General features: G+C 48.8%; 1 protein-coding gene across 1 annotated transcript in view; it reads left to right on the top strand.

Moving 5' to 3' along the window:
* The window catches only part of lrba (LPS-responsive vesicle trafficking, beach and anchor containing), a gene marked incomplete at its 5' end in the record, with an annotated part of 245915 nt that overhangs the window by 102173 nt on the left and 126242 nt on the right, over positions 1-17500 (top strand). Inside the window, 2 exons of the mRNA XM_080534756.1 lie at positions 1128-1236; positions 16924-17090. Of these exons, the coding sequence (XP_080390882.1) occupies positions 1128-1236; positions 16924-17090 (276 nt within the window). The remainder of the gene's footprint in view (positions 1-1127; positions 1237-16923; positions 17091-17500) is intronic.

The following is a 17500-nucleotide window of genomic DNA, read 5'->3' as shown; positions in this document are numbered from 1 at the left end:
GAGAGGCAGCGGCGGGGTTATTGATGGCGGGGCCTGAGGTCTGGGGGCCGGAGAGGCTGCAGAGGCCCTGGCACCTCCGCTCCCCCGCTGCCCTGCGCTGAAACAGCAGGCTTGGGTTACAGGCCCCTGGCCCCCCCTGCCCCCCCCCGCCCCCCCCCCCCCGGTCCATGGCCTGTTATTGTTCCACTTTGCACACTGCCTGACCTCTGGGGCTGGAGAGTAGCTGCTCTGACCCCCCCGCCCCACCCCCCCTTCCCCCCACAACCCCTCAACCCCTCCAACACATGAATGTTTTATTAGCTTAGATAAGAGAGGGGGGAAGTGGGAGGGGGGGGGGGGTTGGCTACACATGTAGCAACACGGCCAGAGGTTCCCTTGTGTCAGATGCATATCATTAACAAATCAATTAGCGCCCAGGGTCCCGCAACCCGGTTTAAAGGGATTTGCTGCCTTGTTACTAATCAGATTTCCTGGTCATTTAGCACGGTTCGTTGTGTCGTTTCACAGATGTAATGTGGTTCTTCTGTGAGGTCTTTCAAGTTCAACAACACACTTCTTCTGCTGCTCATACTGCCTTTTTAAAGTACAACGTACTCATCGGGATCTTTTTCGTTAGAGAGGAAATTCCTGCTTGACATAATTAATAAAGAAAGCTTTTTTTTTTTTTACTTTTTTTTTACAACTGTCGTAAGGATAGTCATAGAACAGAGTCAGTTTAGGTCATGTTTACTTTACATGTTTGCGTTATTTAGTTTATCACCTAAGATCCCCTTTGCAGGTACAAGTAGTAGTAGTAGTAGTAGTAGGGGGTAGTGGTGGTCTAGTGGATAGTGAGTTGGACTTGGGATCGGAAGGTTGTGAGTTCAAATCCCGCCTGAAGCCACACCACTACTAGTGTGCCCTTGGGTAAGGCACTTAGCCCTCAGTTACTCCAGGGGGAATGTCCCTGTAATTCGTAATTGTAAGTCGCTTTGGATAAAGGCGTCTGCTAAATGGCAAAATCAAAATCAAGTAACATTTTCAACTGAAATAAATAAGTAGTTAGGCTACTTATTATGATGTATTATTTCTGTGGTGTAATATGTGTGATTCCAGACAGTCTAATGTTGGTCTGATGTGTTTCCCAGGCTGCTGAGTCACACCATGAAGGACCACCTGGTCCGCGTGGCCAACGAGGCGGAGTTCATCCTGAGTCGCCAGAGAGCCGAGGACATCCACAAACACGCAGAGTTTGAGGTGAGCACAGCAGCTAGCCTACAGGCTAACACACCAGACCCAAAATGGCTGCTTCCGTGACCTGGCCTTTGAGGTGAACACAGCACAGACAGGGGCGACCCGTGACACACAGATACACAAAATGGCTCCTGACGTGAGGTTTATGGTGCGAGTCGAATGCAGCGCTATTCCAGGAGCGAGCAGACATGACAAGGCTTCAGAGCCAAAATGGCGTCTATAAAATAACCGTGCAGTGAACGGTTACAACCCCCTTTCTTCACCCCTGGATCCTGAAGAAGAAAAGTAGCCCTAATTTATTTATCCTGTCCATATATTTTCTATAAAAGCTGCGGGAGTTTACAGACTTACCCTGCCAGGCCTGTAAAGTCTATTTGTAGCTTTAAGGCGATTCCATTACCGGCAGTTTGATAGAGAGCGGTTGATAGTTTTCTATTTTCATGTTCAGTCTGGCGATATTGAACAATAACAACTCCGAGGTAACACACTCAGCGAGGGTATCGAGTCGTCATCGTCTCCCGGCCCGAACTGCTGTCTGTCACGTCTGCCCCACCTGTCACAGCAAACCCAGAACAAATGTTTTCTTTTCAAACACAACCCCTCTACGCCCCGCGTAACAACGTCTGTGGCTGTACAGCGGGCCCGAGAACGCGCTTGGCACGTATCTGCAACCAGACACGCACGCACGCACACACACACACACACACACACACGCACACACACACACACACACACACGGCCATGTTGTTAATCTACCCCAGTGCCCCCAGGCCTCGCCGCGGGCTCTCCTTCGCTCCAGACCCGGCCAAACACAAACGCCGCCTTTCACGTGGAGCGCTCCGCCAACCCCTAGACCCACGGGCACCCCAACACCCCCCCCCCCCCCCTCACTCCCCAATACCCTCCCCTCCTCCCCCTCTTTTCTCTACCGATCTCACTGAATCATTTCCTGTCCTGCTGAGGCCCTGTCCGTTATACTCCCACTGGGGGTGTATTTCGTCGGTGACAGGAATACGGCATCCTCCCCTCCCTCCCTCCCTCTCTCCCTCCATCCCTCCATCCCTCCCTCTTTTCTCAGGACCCCTTAGCCGGCAGTTAAACCTTGAGGACAGCCCAGAGAGGTGCCGCTGGCCTGAAGGGTTGGCTGGGCCCTGAAAGGCCCAGTCAGTCAGTCAGTCAGTCAGTCAGTCAGTCTGCCCGGTCCCTCTCCTGCTCACTCAGCCCCTCGTTGTTAAATGTTATGCTTTCTTTCAGGTTCAAGGCAGGGTCTCTCTTACAGGACGGACGGGGAAACTACTTGAATCATGAGTGTTTTAAGGCCGAATGGGTGAGGAGGGGGGTGGGGGGTGGGGTGGAGGGAGGGGGGGGGTGAGGTGGAGGGAGGGGGGGTAGAGGTGGAGCTAGGGGGTGGTGAGGTGGGGGGTTTTGTGGGGGAGGGGGTTGAAGTTTGGTATGGGGGGTGAGGTGGGGGATGGGGGCGAGTTGGAGGGAGGGTGGTGAGGTGTGTGTGAGGTAGGGAGGGGACTCTGTTTTGCCTGCGGGTTGCCAGGTTTCTCCAGGTTTGTTGGCTCCTGTGTTCTCCGGTCTGCATACTGTATCAGCCTGACTGGCAACCCAGCCGCCTGGCTGACCCCCCTTCGACCCGCCCGCCTCAGCTGTCAGTCATTTGCCCTGGGAGGCTTGGCCTGGGCCTGGCACGAATGCTCGTCCAATCTCGGCCAGCGGGGGGCCGTCACGCTACGTGTTTATGCAGATCTCACAATGCGTGACACGGCGTCTTTGACGAGGCACGTGCTCCTGTTTCACAAGGTGTGTGTGTGTTGTGGGTGTGTGTGTGTGTGTGTGTGTGTGTGTGTGTGTCTGTGTGTGTGTGTGTGTGTGTGTGTGTGTGTGTGTGTGTGTGTGTGTGCGTGTGCGTGTGTGTGCGTGTGTGTGTGTCAGACAGCTGTGGGAGTGACGTACAGAAGGAGGGGGGCGACAGGAGACACAGGGCCTAGGGCTTCACGTCTGGAACACAGACAGAGTTGGCAACCTGTACCTACACTACACTACACTACACAAACAAACAGCTCTCTCTCTCTCTCTCCCCCTCTCTCTCCCTCTCTCTCTCTCTCTCTCTCTCTCTCTCTCTCTCTCTCTCTCTCTCTCTCTCTCTCTCTCTCTCTCTCTCTCCCTCCCTCTCTCAGCTGTCACAGCACACAACTCCCGCTCGAAAATCTCAAAAAATCTACAACTTTATTATATTATTATATTATATATTATATTTTCGGATAAAAAAACATGACGTACTGTACACACGCACTGAATCTGTAGAGAAGACGTCCCTAGATCAGCTCCAACTCTGATGTTGTTATCTAAGCAAAGCAACATACGGTATCATAGTTAATATAATCTCTATTTCCTCTCTGTACATAGTTTGTTTCTTTGATTGTGTGTGTGTGTGTGTAGAAGCCCTGCAGACATCGCCCCGCACATGTTCAGCGATAGAGGAATGTTCGTGACAGCCGTCAAAGGCAGCCAAGGACACCGTTTCCTCTGCTGTATTATTTAGTAGCTACTCCCTTCTGATCCCAGAACACGGCCAGGGTTCAATCCATCCTTGTACAGAACTAGAAACTAGCGTTCCCTACTATGTAGAACCAGTGGATTTTTCTTGTTTTAATCGGTGTGGCTTACGCCCCGAATGTATTGTTCACATGGTAGTACTCCGTATGCTTGTTGTCAACTGTAGATACACATTCACAGTAGACAACATGTGTTAGGGGTTAGTACAAGATGTACCTCGTAGAATTGTGTGTGTCGTTCGTGTAAGCCGTTCGCATGCCGTCGGTCCCACACACACACACACACACTCACACACACACACACACACACACACACACACACACACACACACTTTGAAGGTCATCTTTTAGCTATGAAACCCCACAACGCACAAAACATGTTTTTGCAGTTTAATTTCACCTCAGAATTCCCTGTTTTGTAAAACTGATACAACTGTTCTTTTTTCATTGTTATATTTCTGAAACCCATTCTCTCTCTTTTTCTCTCTCTCTCTTTCTCTCCCTCTCTCTCTCTTTCTGTTACCCCCCCCCCCCCCCCATCTGCTTTAATCAGATACCCACCAAACTATGTTTCACAATTGAATTCCCCACTTAAATGTAGCTGCTCCTCTGTGACCTCTGAGGGGAGTGGGGGGCTGATAAGTGCACCACTGATATTGCTGTATTGATTTTCCCTGGGTTCGGGCTGCGCACCGCCCTCCTCCAGCCACCCCGCTTTCATTTCGCACCACCACAATAAAAAACAACAGGCCAATGAAACATGCCCCTGGGGGAAAATCCAGCTCTATTTAAAAAAATAAATATATATATATATACTGTATATCTGTGAGCGTTCACCTGGTTTCAGGTTTTGGTGGAGATAAAAAAGGGAACTGTGTCGTGTGGTTTGTGGGTTGGGAAGGACCGCTACTGCGCTACAGGGAAAAGTTTGGATTCAGGAAAATCTCGGCTCAGTCATTACACTCAACTGCTAAGATTCCTATTGACAGATAGTTTAAAAAAACATTTTAAAGGTTTAAATTCTCTTGAGTGACGCAGTCCCACTGTTATATTTGTCATTTTATTGGATAGAGACAGTGGAGAAAGACAGGGAAGTAAGGAGGAGAGGGTATTGTGAGAGAAAACTATTATATGTAATAAGACATTTTTCTACATTTAAGATTCAAACTTCACAACAGAAAATTGAATATCTAGAGAAAGCTATAGAAACTGATTTCCTGTTTGTAACCACACAATGAAACCAGCTTCTCTACTTGAAGCTTGACATTGGCTAGACAACAGACACATTTAAATGATTACAATGACCTGATTGCTCTCTTTTCTACCTAGATGGACTAAGCCATCTAGAGCAGTTTTGGACTTTTGTTTCCCCAGACCCAGTACTCTAAGACCAGACTAAACCAGTTGTAGCCATTGTGTTCCTTTTTCACCTTTGTGTCTCTAGGAGAAAGTGGGGGCCGTTTCCCCCTTAACCTTCATGCCCCATCATCTTCCTCAATGTACAAATCCACACCCATTGCTCATGATTGGTCTAGACCTCACCCGAGGGCGGACCTCCTACCTGAGGGTACCTGAGTGCATAAATACTGAGATGTAATGAATGATCTTGACTTTACGAGGAACTTTGAATCTTCAGATGCGTCTGACGAACCTGTAAACTTCCTCCTTCTATAGAGGAAAATATTAAATATCATTTCTTATACATCTTGAAACGAAACAGGCTGCCTTTATTGATAATTTGCTCTAACAGTATGTCGGCATGTCACGGGCCGGATTCTAACGCATGCCGACATTGGACATATGTGTGCACTGTAGGCCGTGGTGCCGGACCACTGGACCACCCCAGGCCACTGACAGATTTGTCGTTGTTTATGTACTTGTTTGGTCTGTACTGGTATCTCGTACTCGGGGACCAATCAGGGATCAGCTCTGACCACGTTGCCATGGCACCCTCCGCCTCTGCACATCATACCTAGCCTCACTAGCCCCATATCCAACTACCTTAGTTTTTGCACAGAACCTGATATACCAGGGCCCGGTTGCATAGGCATAGTTAAGACTGGTCTCTGGGCTTATTTAAGCGTGTGTGTCGTTACCACAGGGAAGCGTTGTCCCCCCCAGGAGCACAGGAGAGAGGCTTCAGCAGTAGGGTTTCCCGTAAAGGAAACAGGACGCCACCAGGAAAGTGAATTATTCAATAGATAAAAACTAATTTATGTTTGCTCCCTGTCAGAGTTCACATCCACGGCAACGCAGTGATAGAGGAGCCCTGTGATTTAGACACCGTTTGCTTCGGAGACTCATAACATATGCTCTCCTTCGCTCTCTCTTTCTCTCTCTCCCTCTATTTCTTTTTTCTCTTCCCTTTCTCTCTCCCTCCCTCCCTCTCCCTCTATCCTTCCTTTCCTGTTCTATCTCGGGCTCTCTCTTTCTCCCTCCTTCCCTCCCTCCCTCCCACCCTCTCTCTCCCTGCCTCCCTCCCTCTCTCCCTCTCTCAACCTTCCTTTCTCTCTCTCTCCCTCCCGCTCCCTCCCTCCCTCCCTCTCTATCCCTCTCTCCCCGAGGCAGAATTGAGTTATCTTTGGCCTCTGGAGTAAGTTATTATAGCAGGCTGAGGGTGACAGAGACGAAGATAACTGCTGGGAAATCCAATTACCTTTTAGTGTTTTCTATCTAATAGGATCCTTAATGTGGAAAAGATCTGCAGATCTCCCCCTCCACACACCACCCGATAGTCTCGGATACTTGGAGGAGTAACGGAGGAGGAGAGAGAGAGAAGGAGAGGGAGGGAGAGAGAGAGAGAGAGAGAGGGAGATATCGAACTCCCTCTGTTTATGGCTGCTATCATTAGGGATGTGATGTGTTGGGCTCTGGGGCAGGAGGGCAGATGAGGAGGTCTAGATAGAGAAGAGTGAGCTAGACCCCGGGGTCATTTCTTTTCTTTATCCCCCCATTCTCCTCTCTTCTACTCCCCTTTCATTTCTGTCTGTCTTTCTTTTCTTTTTCTTTTTTTTTAATACCCCTCGTTGATTCATCCCCCTGCCACAGTATGGAGTAATTGAATTGGCGCTCTCCGAGATGGCATGAAAGCCAGACGATAGCCCCGGCTAATTAGCGCTTAGCGTCATTGTGCCGGCTTGTAAGACGATACTGCTTTCCCCTACGAGCTAATGACATTAACATTGAGCCGAAGCTCGTTATGTTCCAATACGCCTGCGTTGCTAGCATCGTTAGCATCTCACCCACACACACACACACACACACACACACACTCACCGACTCTCCTCATCACAGAAATGAACCGTGGTCACACACACGCATATACAGCCAGAACAAACAAAGGTCAAATGTAACTTTAAAATTACCGGTATATCGCTGCTATTTCCCCCTACACACACACACACACACACACACACACACACACACACACACACACACACACACACACAGTACATACATACAGGCTGAAATGACGACCAAGGGTAAACATCCTCCATACAAGGCTGATGGATGCGATTGCTTCCTTTATTGTGCGGTCAACATGTGTTTATCTTCATGGGTCTATAAACATTTTGAGAGAAAACACACACCTGGCTTTCTCATGAAATAACTCTTTATTCCTGTGACCACAGACACACAGACAGAGAGAGACAAGGAGGCAGAGAGACAGACAGACAGACAGACAGACAGACGACAGACTGGCAGAGAGACAGACAGGCAGGCAGGCAGGCAGGCAGACAGACAACATAACATCATAACATACATCACCTAACACACCCCCCCCCCCCCCCCCCAGCAGACCCCTACAGCAATACGCCAGGTACAACACAGTCATGCCCCCCCCCCCCCCCTCACCGTCACCTGACTGGGTTGTCACTAGGCCGTCACAACTGTGATGTAGAGGTGTGGACGGTGATGGGGTGAAGCCAGGCTGTCTCTCTGTGACAAAGACGCCTGATGTGGTCCCTCCGACCTGGAGGAGCCATGTTGGATAATTAAACCCGCTTAGCTTCCTCTGTCATCCAGTGTGGTTTCCTTTGTGATGACAGGGGGCAGTTTAGGGCCGGAAAAACAGAAAGTTAGTGTTGACAGGTATTGGTTGAGGAGGTGCTGGACTATATATGAGACTTACAAACGCATAGTGTGGTCACAAGGTCTGAAGACATACATTTTTGCCTGAAGACACAAAGTCCACACATATGGTGTTATGAAGTGGTGCAGGATTGGATCTAGATGCTCATCCCCCTTGAGGCTCAAACTGCTCTACTGGTGACTTCTTCAGAAGGGTTTTCACCAACCATCTGCTGGAGAGAGAGAAGGAGAGGAAACAGAGAGCGAGAGAGCCACCAGACAGTGAGTCACCAGTACAGAGAGAGTGAGAGAGTGAGTGAGAGAGAGAGAGAGAGAGAGAGAAAGAGAGAAAGAGAGGGGAAGATACTCGTCCAGTAGAAATTGCTCTACTTTTATATAGTCTTCCCCAACCAGAGAGGGAAGAGAATGGAGAGAAGAAGAGCCTCTGATGCTGCACATGTACGCGAGTCTACCTCAGTCCAGGAGTCTCTCTGTCTCTTCTCTTTAATGAAGTCCCCAGGTGATCCTTCCTCCCTCCCTCCCTCCCTCCCCCCCTCTTCCACTCGCATCATTATCTCCGCCTGGCTGACCCAGAGCTGTGAATAGCAGATCTAGGAGTCCGTCCTCCCTCCCCGGTCCCAGTCTATTTCACACTAACTGACACTACCACCGTCTCTCCGGACAGGGGAGGCGGGCCTGCCTTCTTTGTTACTGTAGAGGGTTCAAAGGTCGGACTGATTTCCAGAACTGTTGCGGGGTACGACCGCGCGTTAAGCTCCCTAACGAAAGGAGCGTCGCTACAACCCCAAGGCGGAACCCTAACTCCAGATCTGTCACTCGTAACGCCGTAACATTCACGACAAACCTCGCAGAGATGTCGACGGGAAACACGCGTGTGTGTGCGACGATTCGAAGCGCTGCGCACCACACCTCGAGTTAAGATTCCGACCCCTACTGTGTATTGTTCCCTTTTTTTCTCTTGTTATTTATTTAACCTTCCTCGTATTTAACCTTCGTCTTCCCGTGTTCAAACCACAGGGGTTGAAATTATGGACCCTGTATTCAAAGCAGCGCCTCGGAGACACGTTCCAGAGGATGGGTATTATTTGTCACCCCCGGAGCGTCCTGCTCTCCTCTCCTCTCCTCTCCTCTTCTTCATTTGACTATTTTTCACCCCGTTGGACAGTTAACACTCGCATGATTTTTCACCAGGCCTGACCTTGGAGTCCTCCAGAGTCACGGCGCCAACTCAGACTAATGGTGGAGAGGAGGGAGAGATGAGATTCTGGAGAGAGAGAGAGAGAGAGAGAGGGAGGGGAGGAGGGGAAAGAGAGAGAGAGAGAGAGAGAGAGAGGAGGCTACAGGGAGGAAGAGATGAAGAGGCTGCCAACCAGGCATTGTGACCAGTCTATTAAAAACCAGCCAGAGAGAAAGAGAGAGAGAGAGAGAGGGAAGGAGGGAGGGATGAGGAGGAGGAGAGCAGAGGAGGAGGAGGAGGAGGAGGAGGAGGTGGAGGAGACAGATACTTTGATAAGTGTTGCGCCTGCGTTAACCTTGATGGCCGCTATCGAGGGGCTGCCGGCGGTATCTGTTTGGCTGGATTAGATTATTTTCTCCGCGGCGTCGGGGAGGGAAAATCAATACTCTGCGGCCCGCCGTGACAGGGGCATCATTTCAGAATTGAAGTGGCTGTCAGATGTTGTCATGTGGTGACTTTTGTTCGCCATTGTACTTTTAGGCCTTCATTTTCCTCTTCTGTCTTCTCCCTTTCACTGCCCCCCCCCCCTCCACCTCCACCCCCCGCCCCCCCAGCCCTTTGTCTGAATTCCCCCGGTAGCGTTTTATGTTGCAATTTGAAAACTCGGGGGCAAAAGATCAAGTGCAAGGGAATCTTTTTTGAAACCAATTGGTTTCCAGAGCCTTCCTCCTTTTGTTTTGTGACGCGCACGCGCGTACACTGACAACACACACACACACACACACACACACACACACACACACACCCCCTGCCCCCCGAGACCCCCCTCCTCTCCCATTCCTCAAGGATTCCCTTATATGTAGCCCATTTGCATTCCCTCAGAACACGACAAGGACACGCCTCGCCTTCCGACCCGACACTTTTCCCAGTTCTTTTTTTCCCCGTCTCCAAATGAAACCCTCTGGGAACGCTTGTCGGACCGCCTGTCGGTGGACGTGAGAAATTGGAGAGGCGCTCGCACGTCAGGGAGGCGAGAGCAGCCCAGCCTCACCCTCCCCCTCCCCCTCCTCCCGGCACCCCCAAACGCCTGTAGCCCCCCTAGCGTCGCCAATGTCAGGAGAGGAACGCATGTCAAGGACTTTAATGAGAACCCCACCGGTTGTCGTCATCGTCGTCTTCGCTGGTTCTCCCGCGGAACGTCGAGAGCCAGGTTCCGTCACGGTACGGTGTCCTTGAAGGCTCAGTTTTGGCACGGCTACACTACTACCGGGCCCTTACTGGGGCTCTGTTGTCACTCTGACTGATATACAAGGACTCTCCATGTGGTAATGAGGCTCCGGGCCTCCCAGTCCTGCACCATTAGGCTGTTTAACCCCCTCAACCTAGTGGGGGGTGGGGGGGGGTATAAGCATCTCTGACAACAACTACAGCATTTAGATCAGACTTTAGATGGTGCACCCCACAACCTACCAAGGGTGGGAGGCAGGAGGAGGCAGGAGGAGGAGGAGAGATCTCCTGACAACAACAACAACAACAACAACAACAACAACAACAACTACTACTACTACATTCAGACAGAGACAAATACTGCATACTCTAGCGTTGCACGAAGCCGGACCATCATGTTCTGGTTTGAACTAGAGCATTATGCACATCTGTGCCCCCCCCACCCGTGTGTGTGTGTGTGTGTGTGTGTGTGTGTGTGTTGTCCCCTCCTATCATGATCACGGTGTAATCCAGCCAGGGGTGAGAGGACACTTGTGTTCCTAGGCTACCCCAGCCTGCACCCCCGTCCAAACCGCCCGACCCGGTTTCCTCTCCAATCATCCACGTTGCCGTGGTTATTTATGCGGAGCGTGGGATGAATTGCCGGAGACACTACTGGATGTAATTGACCTGATTAATGCCAGCCATTACCCGCTCTGTCTTTTCTCCCGAGGGCTCGCTGCTTCCCCCCCACCTCCCCCCGCTGACGCGAGCCGGGCGACCACCCTCCCTCCTGCCCGCCCGCCCGCCGCCCGTCCATGTCCGACCCTGTCAGCCCGCGCCTGTAACGGAAGGTGCTGCCGTGACAACGATGATTACGTTGTCTCAAGTCATAAAGGTCTCATGGCGTGGACGTCGTGGGGGTAAACGCCGGGGGTTTCTCTCTCTCTCTCTCTCTCTCTGCGTCTCACCCGCCTCCCCCTCACCCCCTTCCCCCCTCATCCCCTCATCCCCTTCCCATCATCCCACAGCGGATGCGCCTGTTCCCCCTTCTGACTTCATCAGCGCCCCTCCTTTTAAAACTGGCTAACGCCAGACCTTGATCTTTTTTTTCTTCTTCTTCTTCAATCTTCTTTCGACGTCAAGATGGATACACCCTTCACCGTTCCTTGGAAAGGACGGGGCCCCCTCTGGTTGCTAATGGCAGCAGGCACTTTTTAGCTCTCCTACCCGACCCCCCCCCCCCCCCCACCCCTTCGCCCCCGCTCCCTCTGAAAGAACGAGTGGAGAGGGGGATGTGTGCTAGAAAGTGTTCCCTCGCTCACTTTCTGCTCTTTGTTCTGTCAGCGTAGTGGAAGGTTGGAGGATGGCACGTGTGTGTGTGTGTGTTTCTGTGTGGGTGCGTGCATGCGATTATGTGTCTGTGTGCACACATGCCCTAGTATGTGTGGAGTGTGTGTGTGTGTGTGTGTGTGTGTGGAGTGTGTGTGTGTGTGTGTATTGTTTAACCGTACACAGCCAGGCCTCAGTCTTCTAGAGCTACACTACTTAACTATCCGCCATGACTTCAGTGCCGAGGCACGGTCTTGGAATTAACAGTGACACGTCTTTTCCACGTTTCAGGCGAATGAGAGAGTTTAGTATTAATGGCTCCAGTTATATGTTCAGCTGGTTGGCTTGTTATTTCAGGGGTGAGTCTGTGAAATTAGCCCTTCTCTTGGTCCTCTGGCCCGCATAGAAACAGCATATTACACCATGGAGAGGTTCAGTGGCTTCCTCAGGTTGTTTTGGTAGTGAAGTGGTTGTTTACGGCGTTGTGTTTGGACTCTGAGATCACGCCACACGGCGCCGACCGAGGCTGGAAGGGATGGAAGCTTCTTCTCTGGTCACTACAGGGGGCATGAAGAGAATCAGAGCTGCCCAATGTCGTTTAATAATGTAGGCTACTCTGAGAAATTTGCTGAATTTTGTATGTGTTTTGTCTATAGAACTGCCCGATGTCATTTAATAATGTAGTCTACTGTGAAACATTTGCTGAATTTTGTATGTGTGTTTTGTCTATAGAACTGTATTTTAATCATGTAGGCTACTCTGAGAGATTTGCTGAATTTTGTATGTGTGTTTTGTCTATATAACTGTAATTTAATAATGTAAGCTACTCTGAGAGATTTGCTGAATTGTGTATGTGTGTTTTGTCTATAGAACTGCCCGATGTCATTTAATAATGTAGGCTACTCAAGAGGAATTTGCTGACATTTTTATTTCTATTTTATCTATAGAACTAACTGCCTGATGTCATTGAATCTAGTAGGCTACTCACGAGAAAATTGTTGATTTTCATGGTGTTTCATTATATATAGATGGGCCGTGATTGTGTGTCTCTCTCAGTATCACTTTTGACATGATATCAAATGAGTTCCCTTTCCCTCTTGTGGATGCCCCCAGGACCGCTGCACTGCAGACCTCTAGAAGGTTCCCTGTGTGCTGTCGCCCTCCTCCCTCCCATCCCAGTCTGTCCCTACACCTACTGATCTAGATTAATGGACAGCCTCCGCTCACTCACCTCCCCTACACAGACACACACACACACACACACACACACACACACACACACATATGCACACGCACACGCATACACACATGCACACACACACACAGGCACACATAGGCACAGGCACAGGCAGAGACGCAAACACACTCTCACACACAAACACACACACATACACACGTGCATGCACGTCTGCCTTATCTTGTGATTCTCCAGTTCCAACCATCCAGCTCTGTCCCCTGTCCTGGTACCCTCCTCCTCCTCCTCCTCCAGGGTCTGGTGCTGGAAGGTCAAGGCCCACTCTAATGCCACACAAAGAGACATAGATTGATAATTAGGGCCTGATAGCCTGCCGAATAGGCCCGCTAATGTGATTTATACCTATAGATTTCCTGTCAGATATGAGAAGTCGCCTCTCCGATTGGAGAGGAGGACCCATTATAAAACACTTGGCTGTGTTTAACTGGGAACTTTGAGGGGCAGGTTGCATTTGGACAGCAGTGTGTGTGTGTGTATGTATGTATGTATGTGTGTGTGTGTGTGTGTGTGCATGCGTGTGCGTGCATGCGAGTGCGTGCATGCGTGTGCGTGCGCGGACCGAGGGGTTGGCTTCAGGTTGATTTGATTTGGGGGGTGATTCACAATGGCTGGAGTATCAGGAATTACATTAAGACTCTTCCTAGGTAGACTCTGACCTTTCCATCTCGTTTCGTCTGGACCTCTCCTCCATGTCCAGTGGATGCACCACAAGTCACACACTGAGAATGATGCCGCCATGGTTTTGTTGCTACATCAACAATAACGTCATCTGTTTGATTGTTTCTATTCCTGTGTTGCATGTATTTCTACAGGACTGACTCTGAATGACATACTCAGAAATACAGACATTAAAAAAAAAAAAACTGAAATGTGACAGGGCATGGTTAAAAAGTCCTCAACTAGGGCAAAATCTTTTTTCTGTTTTTTCCGGATTATGAAAGGGTAGATTGTAAGCTTTAAAATGATGTGTCATACATTGAAATCTGAAACAAGTTGAAGAAGTCATGGATAGTTTAATGGTGATACCCCCTGAACCACCGTACTGAGATATCTAGCCTCAAACTTCTTCAGAGACGTTTTTCACAGAGGTAATGGGTGGGAACAATAGCTGGTTAACTCCACCCTAATCACTCCCTCAAGACAACCACACCCTCAAGACAACCACTCCCCCATTACACTACCTGTAATGCCTACCTGTCATCTGTCAATGGGGTTGTCAGCTAACCCTCAGGAAGCAAAATTGCAGGGCTGATACGTTTAAATAGCTAAATAATAATAATAATAATAATAATTCAAGATTCATGATTCATCATCATTTTATTGCCATGTGTGCCAAAAGTTTATTACATCCCATTACAAGTACAAGAGAGTAAAATTCATGGCAATGGAAAAAATTAGGCAAGATACAATTGAGCAATACAATAATAGAATGGTAAAAAATAATAATGTTGTCCGTGTGCATGCATTTATCATTATAGTCCATAAAGCATCTAGTGGGACTTCGGCGTAGTTCCTTCCCATCCCATCTGGGCATCAAATCTGTAATAAAAAAAGAAGACAGTACATTTCAAATGATTGCCCACTGTTACCAACACCACTTTTACGAAATAGCCTACTACTATCTTCATAAAATAGAATTGCTTATACAATGACAATGACAAATACCTGAAGTGCTGGTGACTCATCAAGGTGTCATCTCTCAGAACCTCTCACCTCCTCATTCTGTAACACACATTTCAGGTCAGAGGTGTGGACACTTCTCTAGTGTAGGTTTTCCATAGACTCAGTGTACTGTACTTGTAGGCTACTGAAGTAGGCTAGTGAAATCATTTCAAATCACAGTATTATTCTACAGCAAATCTACATATCAATGAATTAATCATTCTTTTTGATTCCACATAACATTACCAGGGTTTTTCCTGGCTCAAAATGAGGCGGAGGTGGTACCAGTGGTGTTTGACATCGGGGGGGACCCATGAAGCAGGGCTGTCTGGGGGTCCTTAAACGAGCATCAAACACTTAATTTCTTGCATTCTGGTGAATTGATATGCACCAATTTGTGACCTTTCTGCATCAACTTATGGTGGAAATGTCATTATTTATGTAAAGGAAAACACAATATTCAGGCACCAGATGACCAATCAAAATATAATGTAATATAATGCAATATAAGGCTCTCAGGCATTCTGTACTTTCAAATATGTATTCTCCTTGAGCAGTCAACATCAACTATCAGCTGTTTCGCTAGCAAAAACGAAAGCTAACTTATTTGCGAAACAGCGCCCCCGCCACCACGCCGCAATTGCAGTTAGAAATGACAGAAATCAACAACGGCGCTATCTACCTTATTAACAAAACAACAAATAACTGTTTGGCTATCCTAAGTAAACAACACAAAATCCTAGTATACAACACATGTAACTCACTAAAACTTACCCAAGAACACAGCAGAAGGTCTGTCTGCAGACGACTGTCCCATGAAAGTGAACTGGTGTGGAGATCAATGTCTGACATTCCGTTGTCTTCTTGTCATCGTCAGATTCGGAGTTCCCGTTCGGAGGTCCCATTATGTATAGTCCAATATGAAGGAGTTCATTAATTGCCCACTGTCGATATTTCTAGCGGCTTCATAAATTCGGTTTATAGCATTAGCTTGCTAGAGCATCCGCATCCATCTTGTAAACTTGTCAACAGGTCCAGGTGGCTACTTAAATACGGCTGGAGTGGGCGTGGCTACACACACTGCCACAATATTACGAATAATACCCCCCACCCGACTTTGCTAACTAAATGTAGGTATTTAGTGAATGTAAAACTGTTGGATATTACATCGAGTGGGTTCTTCATCGCTTCGTTTGTCGTCCTATGCCAAAAACCGGAAAACACATTTTTTCACAACAAGACTTGTTTGGCTCGATTGTGAGGTTTCACAATGGCCGAGATGGGGACCTATTAATCAAACCTTGTCACAAATGTTACGGGTTGGTTTCATGGACGCAGATTAAGACTAGTCCTAGACTAAAAAGCATCCTCAGTGGAGATGTTGCAAGTGTGATTTAGTGCCTGTGAAACCGGCCCAGTATGTTTGGGTTGTTATCTAAAAGTTAGGTACCGTGACTTTGTTGTACCTTCTTCCAGGTGTTTCGGCTGTGAAACGGACAACAAAGGCAGTGTGGTTGTTTTTTTGGTTTTTCCCCAGAATAAGGTGGTTCTGCTTTGCCATCTCCAGCGAGTTCAAAGGCCTTTTCTGATAACAAATTCAGACAAAGAAAAATGCTCTCCCCTTGCATTGTGGGTACTTTCGTAGGTTTTGAGCCCTGGAGGGCATTAGTAAATATGTGTCCGGTGTTATTAATCACCGTGACAACAGGCCAGAAATGACCCCAGCGCGTTCTCATTGGTTTTACTCAACGCTAGAATGTCTACACATAGATCTGCTGAATCCATATATATATGGAGTTGTGTGTTGTGTTTGACTACGGCTCGATTTCTGTTCAAAATACCTAATTAAGTCTATTTTAATGTATTATACAGACTTCTCTTTTCTTTTTTTTTTTTTTTCATTTTTCTTTTTTTAAAATGTATTTTTAGGGCATTTCTGCTTTATTGGGATAAAGTCACTAGGCAGGAAGGATGGGTGAGAGAGAGGGGGGATGACATGCAGGATATGTCGACGGCCTGAATCGAACCGGGGACCTTGCGATGATATGGCATGTACCACGTACCGTAGTGTGCTACACCACTTACGCACCATACAGACTTTTCTTAATGGGCCCCCTGCACAGAAAATCCACTAAAACATCCATTTGTGCCTCGCCATTAAACGCTAATGGTACGGAGACGGAGACGGGGGGGGGGGGTTGTGTGTTGCGTCAATCGTGAACACAAAGCCCAGAGTCTCCACTACCACTACAGTAATTCTATTAGATTTCATAAAATGGGACTTTATAAACTAGAGTGTGTTATGCTTTCATATGCCTGATGCTGACATGTTTATAGGGTCGGGGGTTAGGGTGTTTGATAGACTGTGGCTGACGGTGTCGTCCCTGTCTGTCCCTCTCCAGTCCCACAGCGCCCAGTACTCGTCCGAGAAGCGGGACGAGGAGAAGATGTGTGACCACCTGATCCGCGCAGCCAAGTACCGCGACCACGTCACCGCCACGCAGCTGGTCCAGAAGATCGTCAACATCCTCACGGACAAACACGGTGCCTGGGGCACCTCCTCCATCAGGTAACACTCAGCTGTATTACTGACACACACGCACACACGCACACACGCATGTACACATGCACACATGCACACAAGCACACAGACGCACACACACGGACGCATGTACACATGCACACAGACACACACACACACACACACACACACACACACATACTCTCTCTCTGAAAGCTGAGCATTGTTCTACTGTGTGTGGTTGTGTAAGAGGGAGAGGATGCACCTGACGTGGGTTCTAAACCAGCCAAGTCCAGAGCGGTTCTCCTCTTGTTCTTGGCACCGTGGTGAACCGACCGTTAGACCCACAGAGGTCATCATCATCTCTCTGGCTCAGCCCCCCCCTCCCCGCTGTGCCCTCCCCGCTGCGGGAGTCAAAGACTGAACCCCGGTCGACACCGGCGCAAACGTCAGCTACG

This window comes from Nansenia antarctica (genome assembly GCF_963989245.1).
Source record: "Nansenia antarctica genome assembly, chromosome: 6".
In the NCBI taxonomy this organism is placed as follows: Eukaryota; Metazoa; Chordata; class Actinopteri; order Argentiniformes; family Microstomatidae; genus Nansenia; species Nansenia antarctica.
The sequence above is the reverse complement of the archived record's forward strand: the minus strand, read 5'-3'. Positions and strand labels throughout refer to the sequence as shown.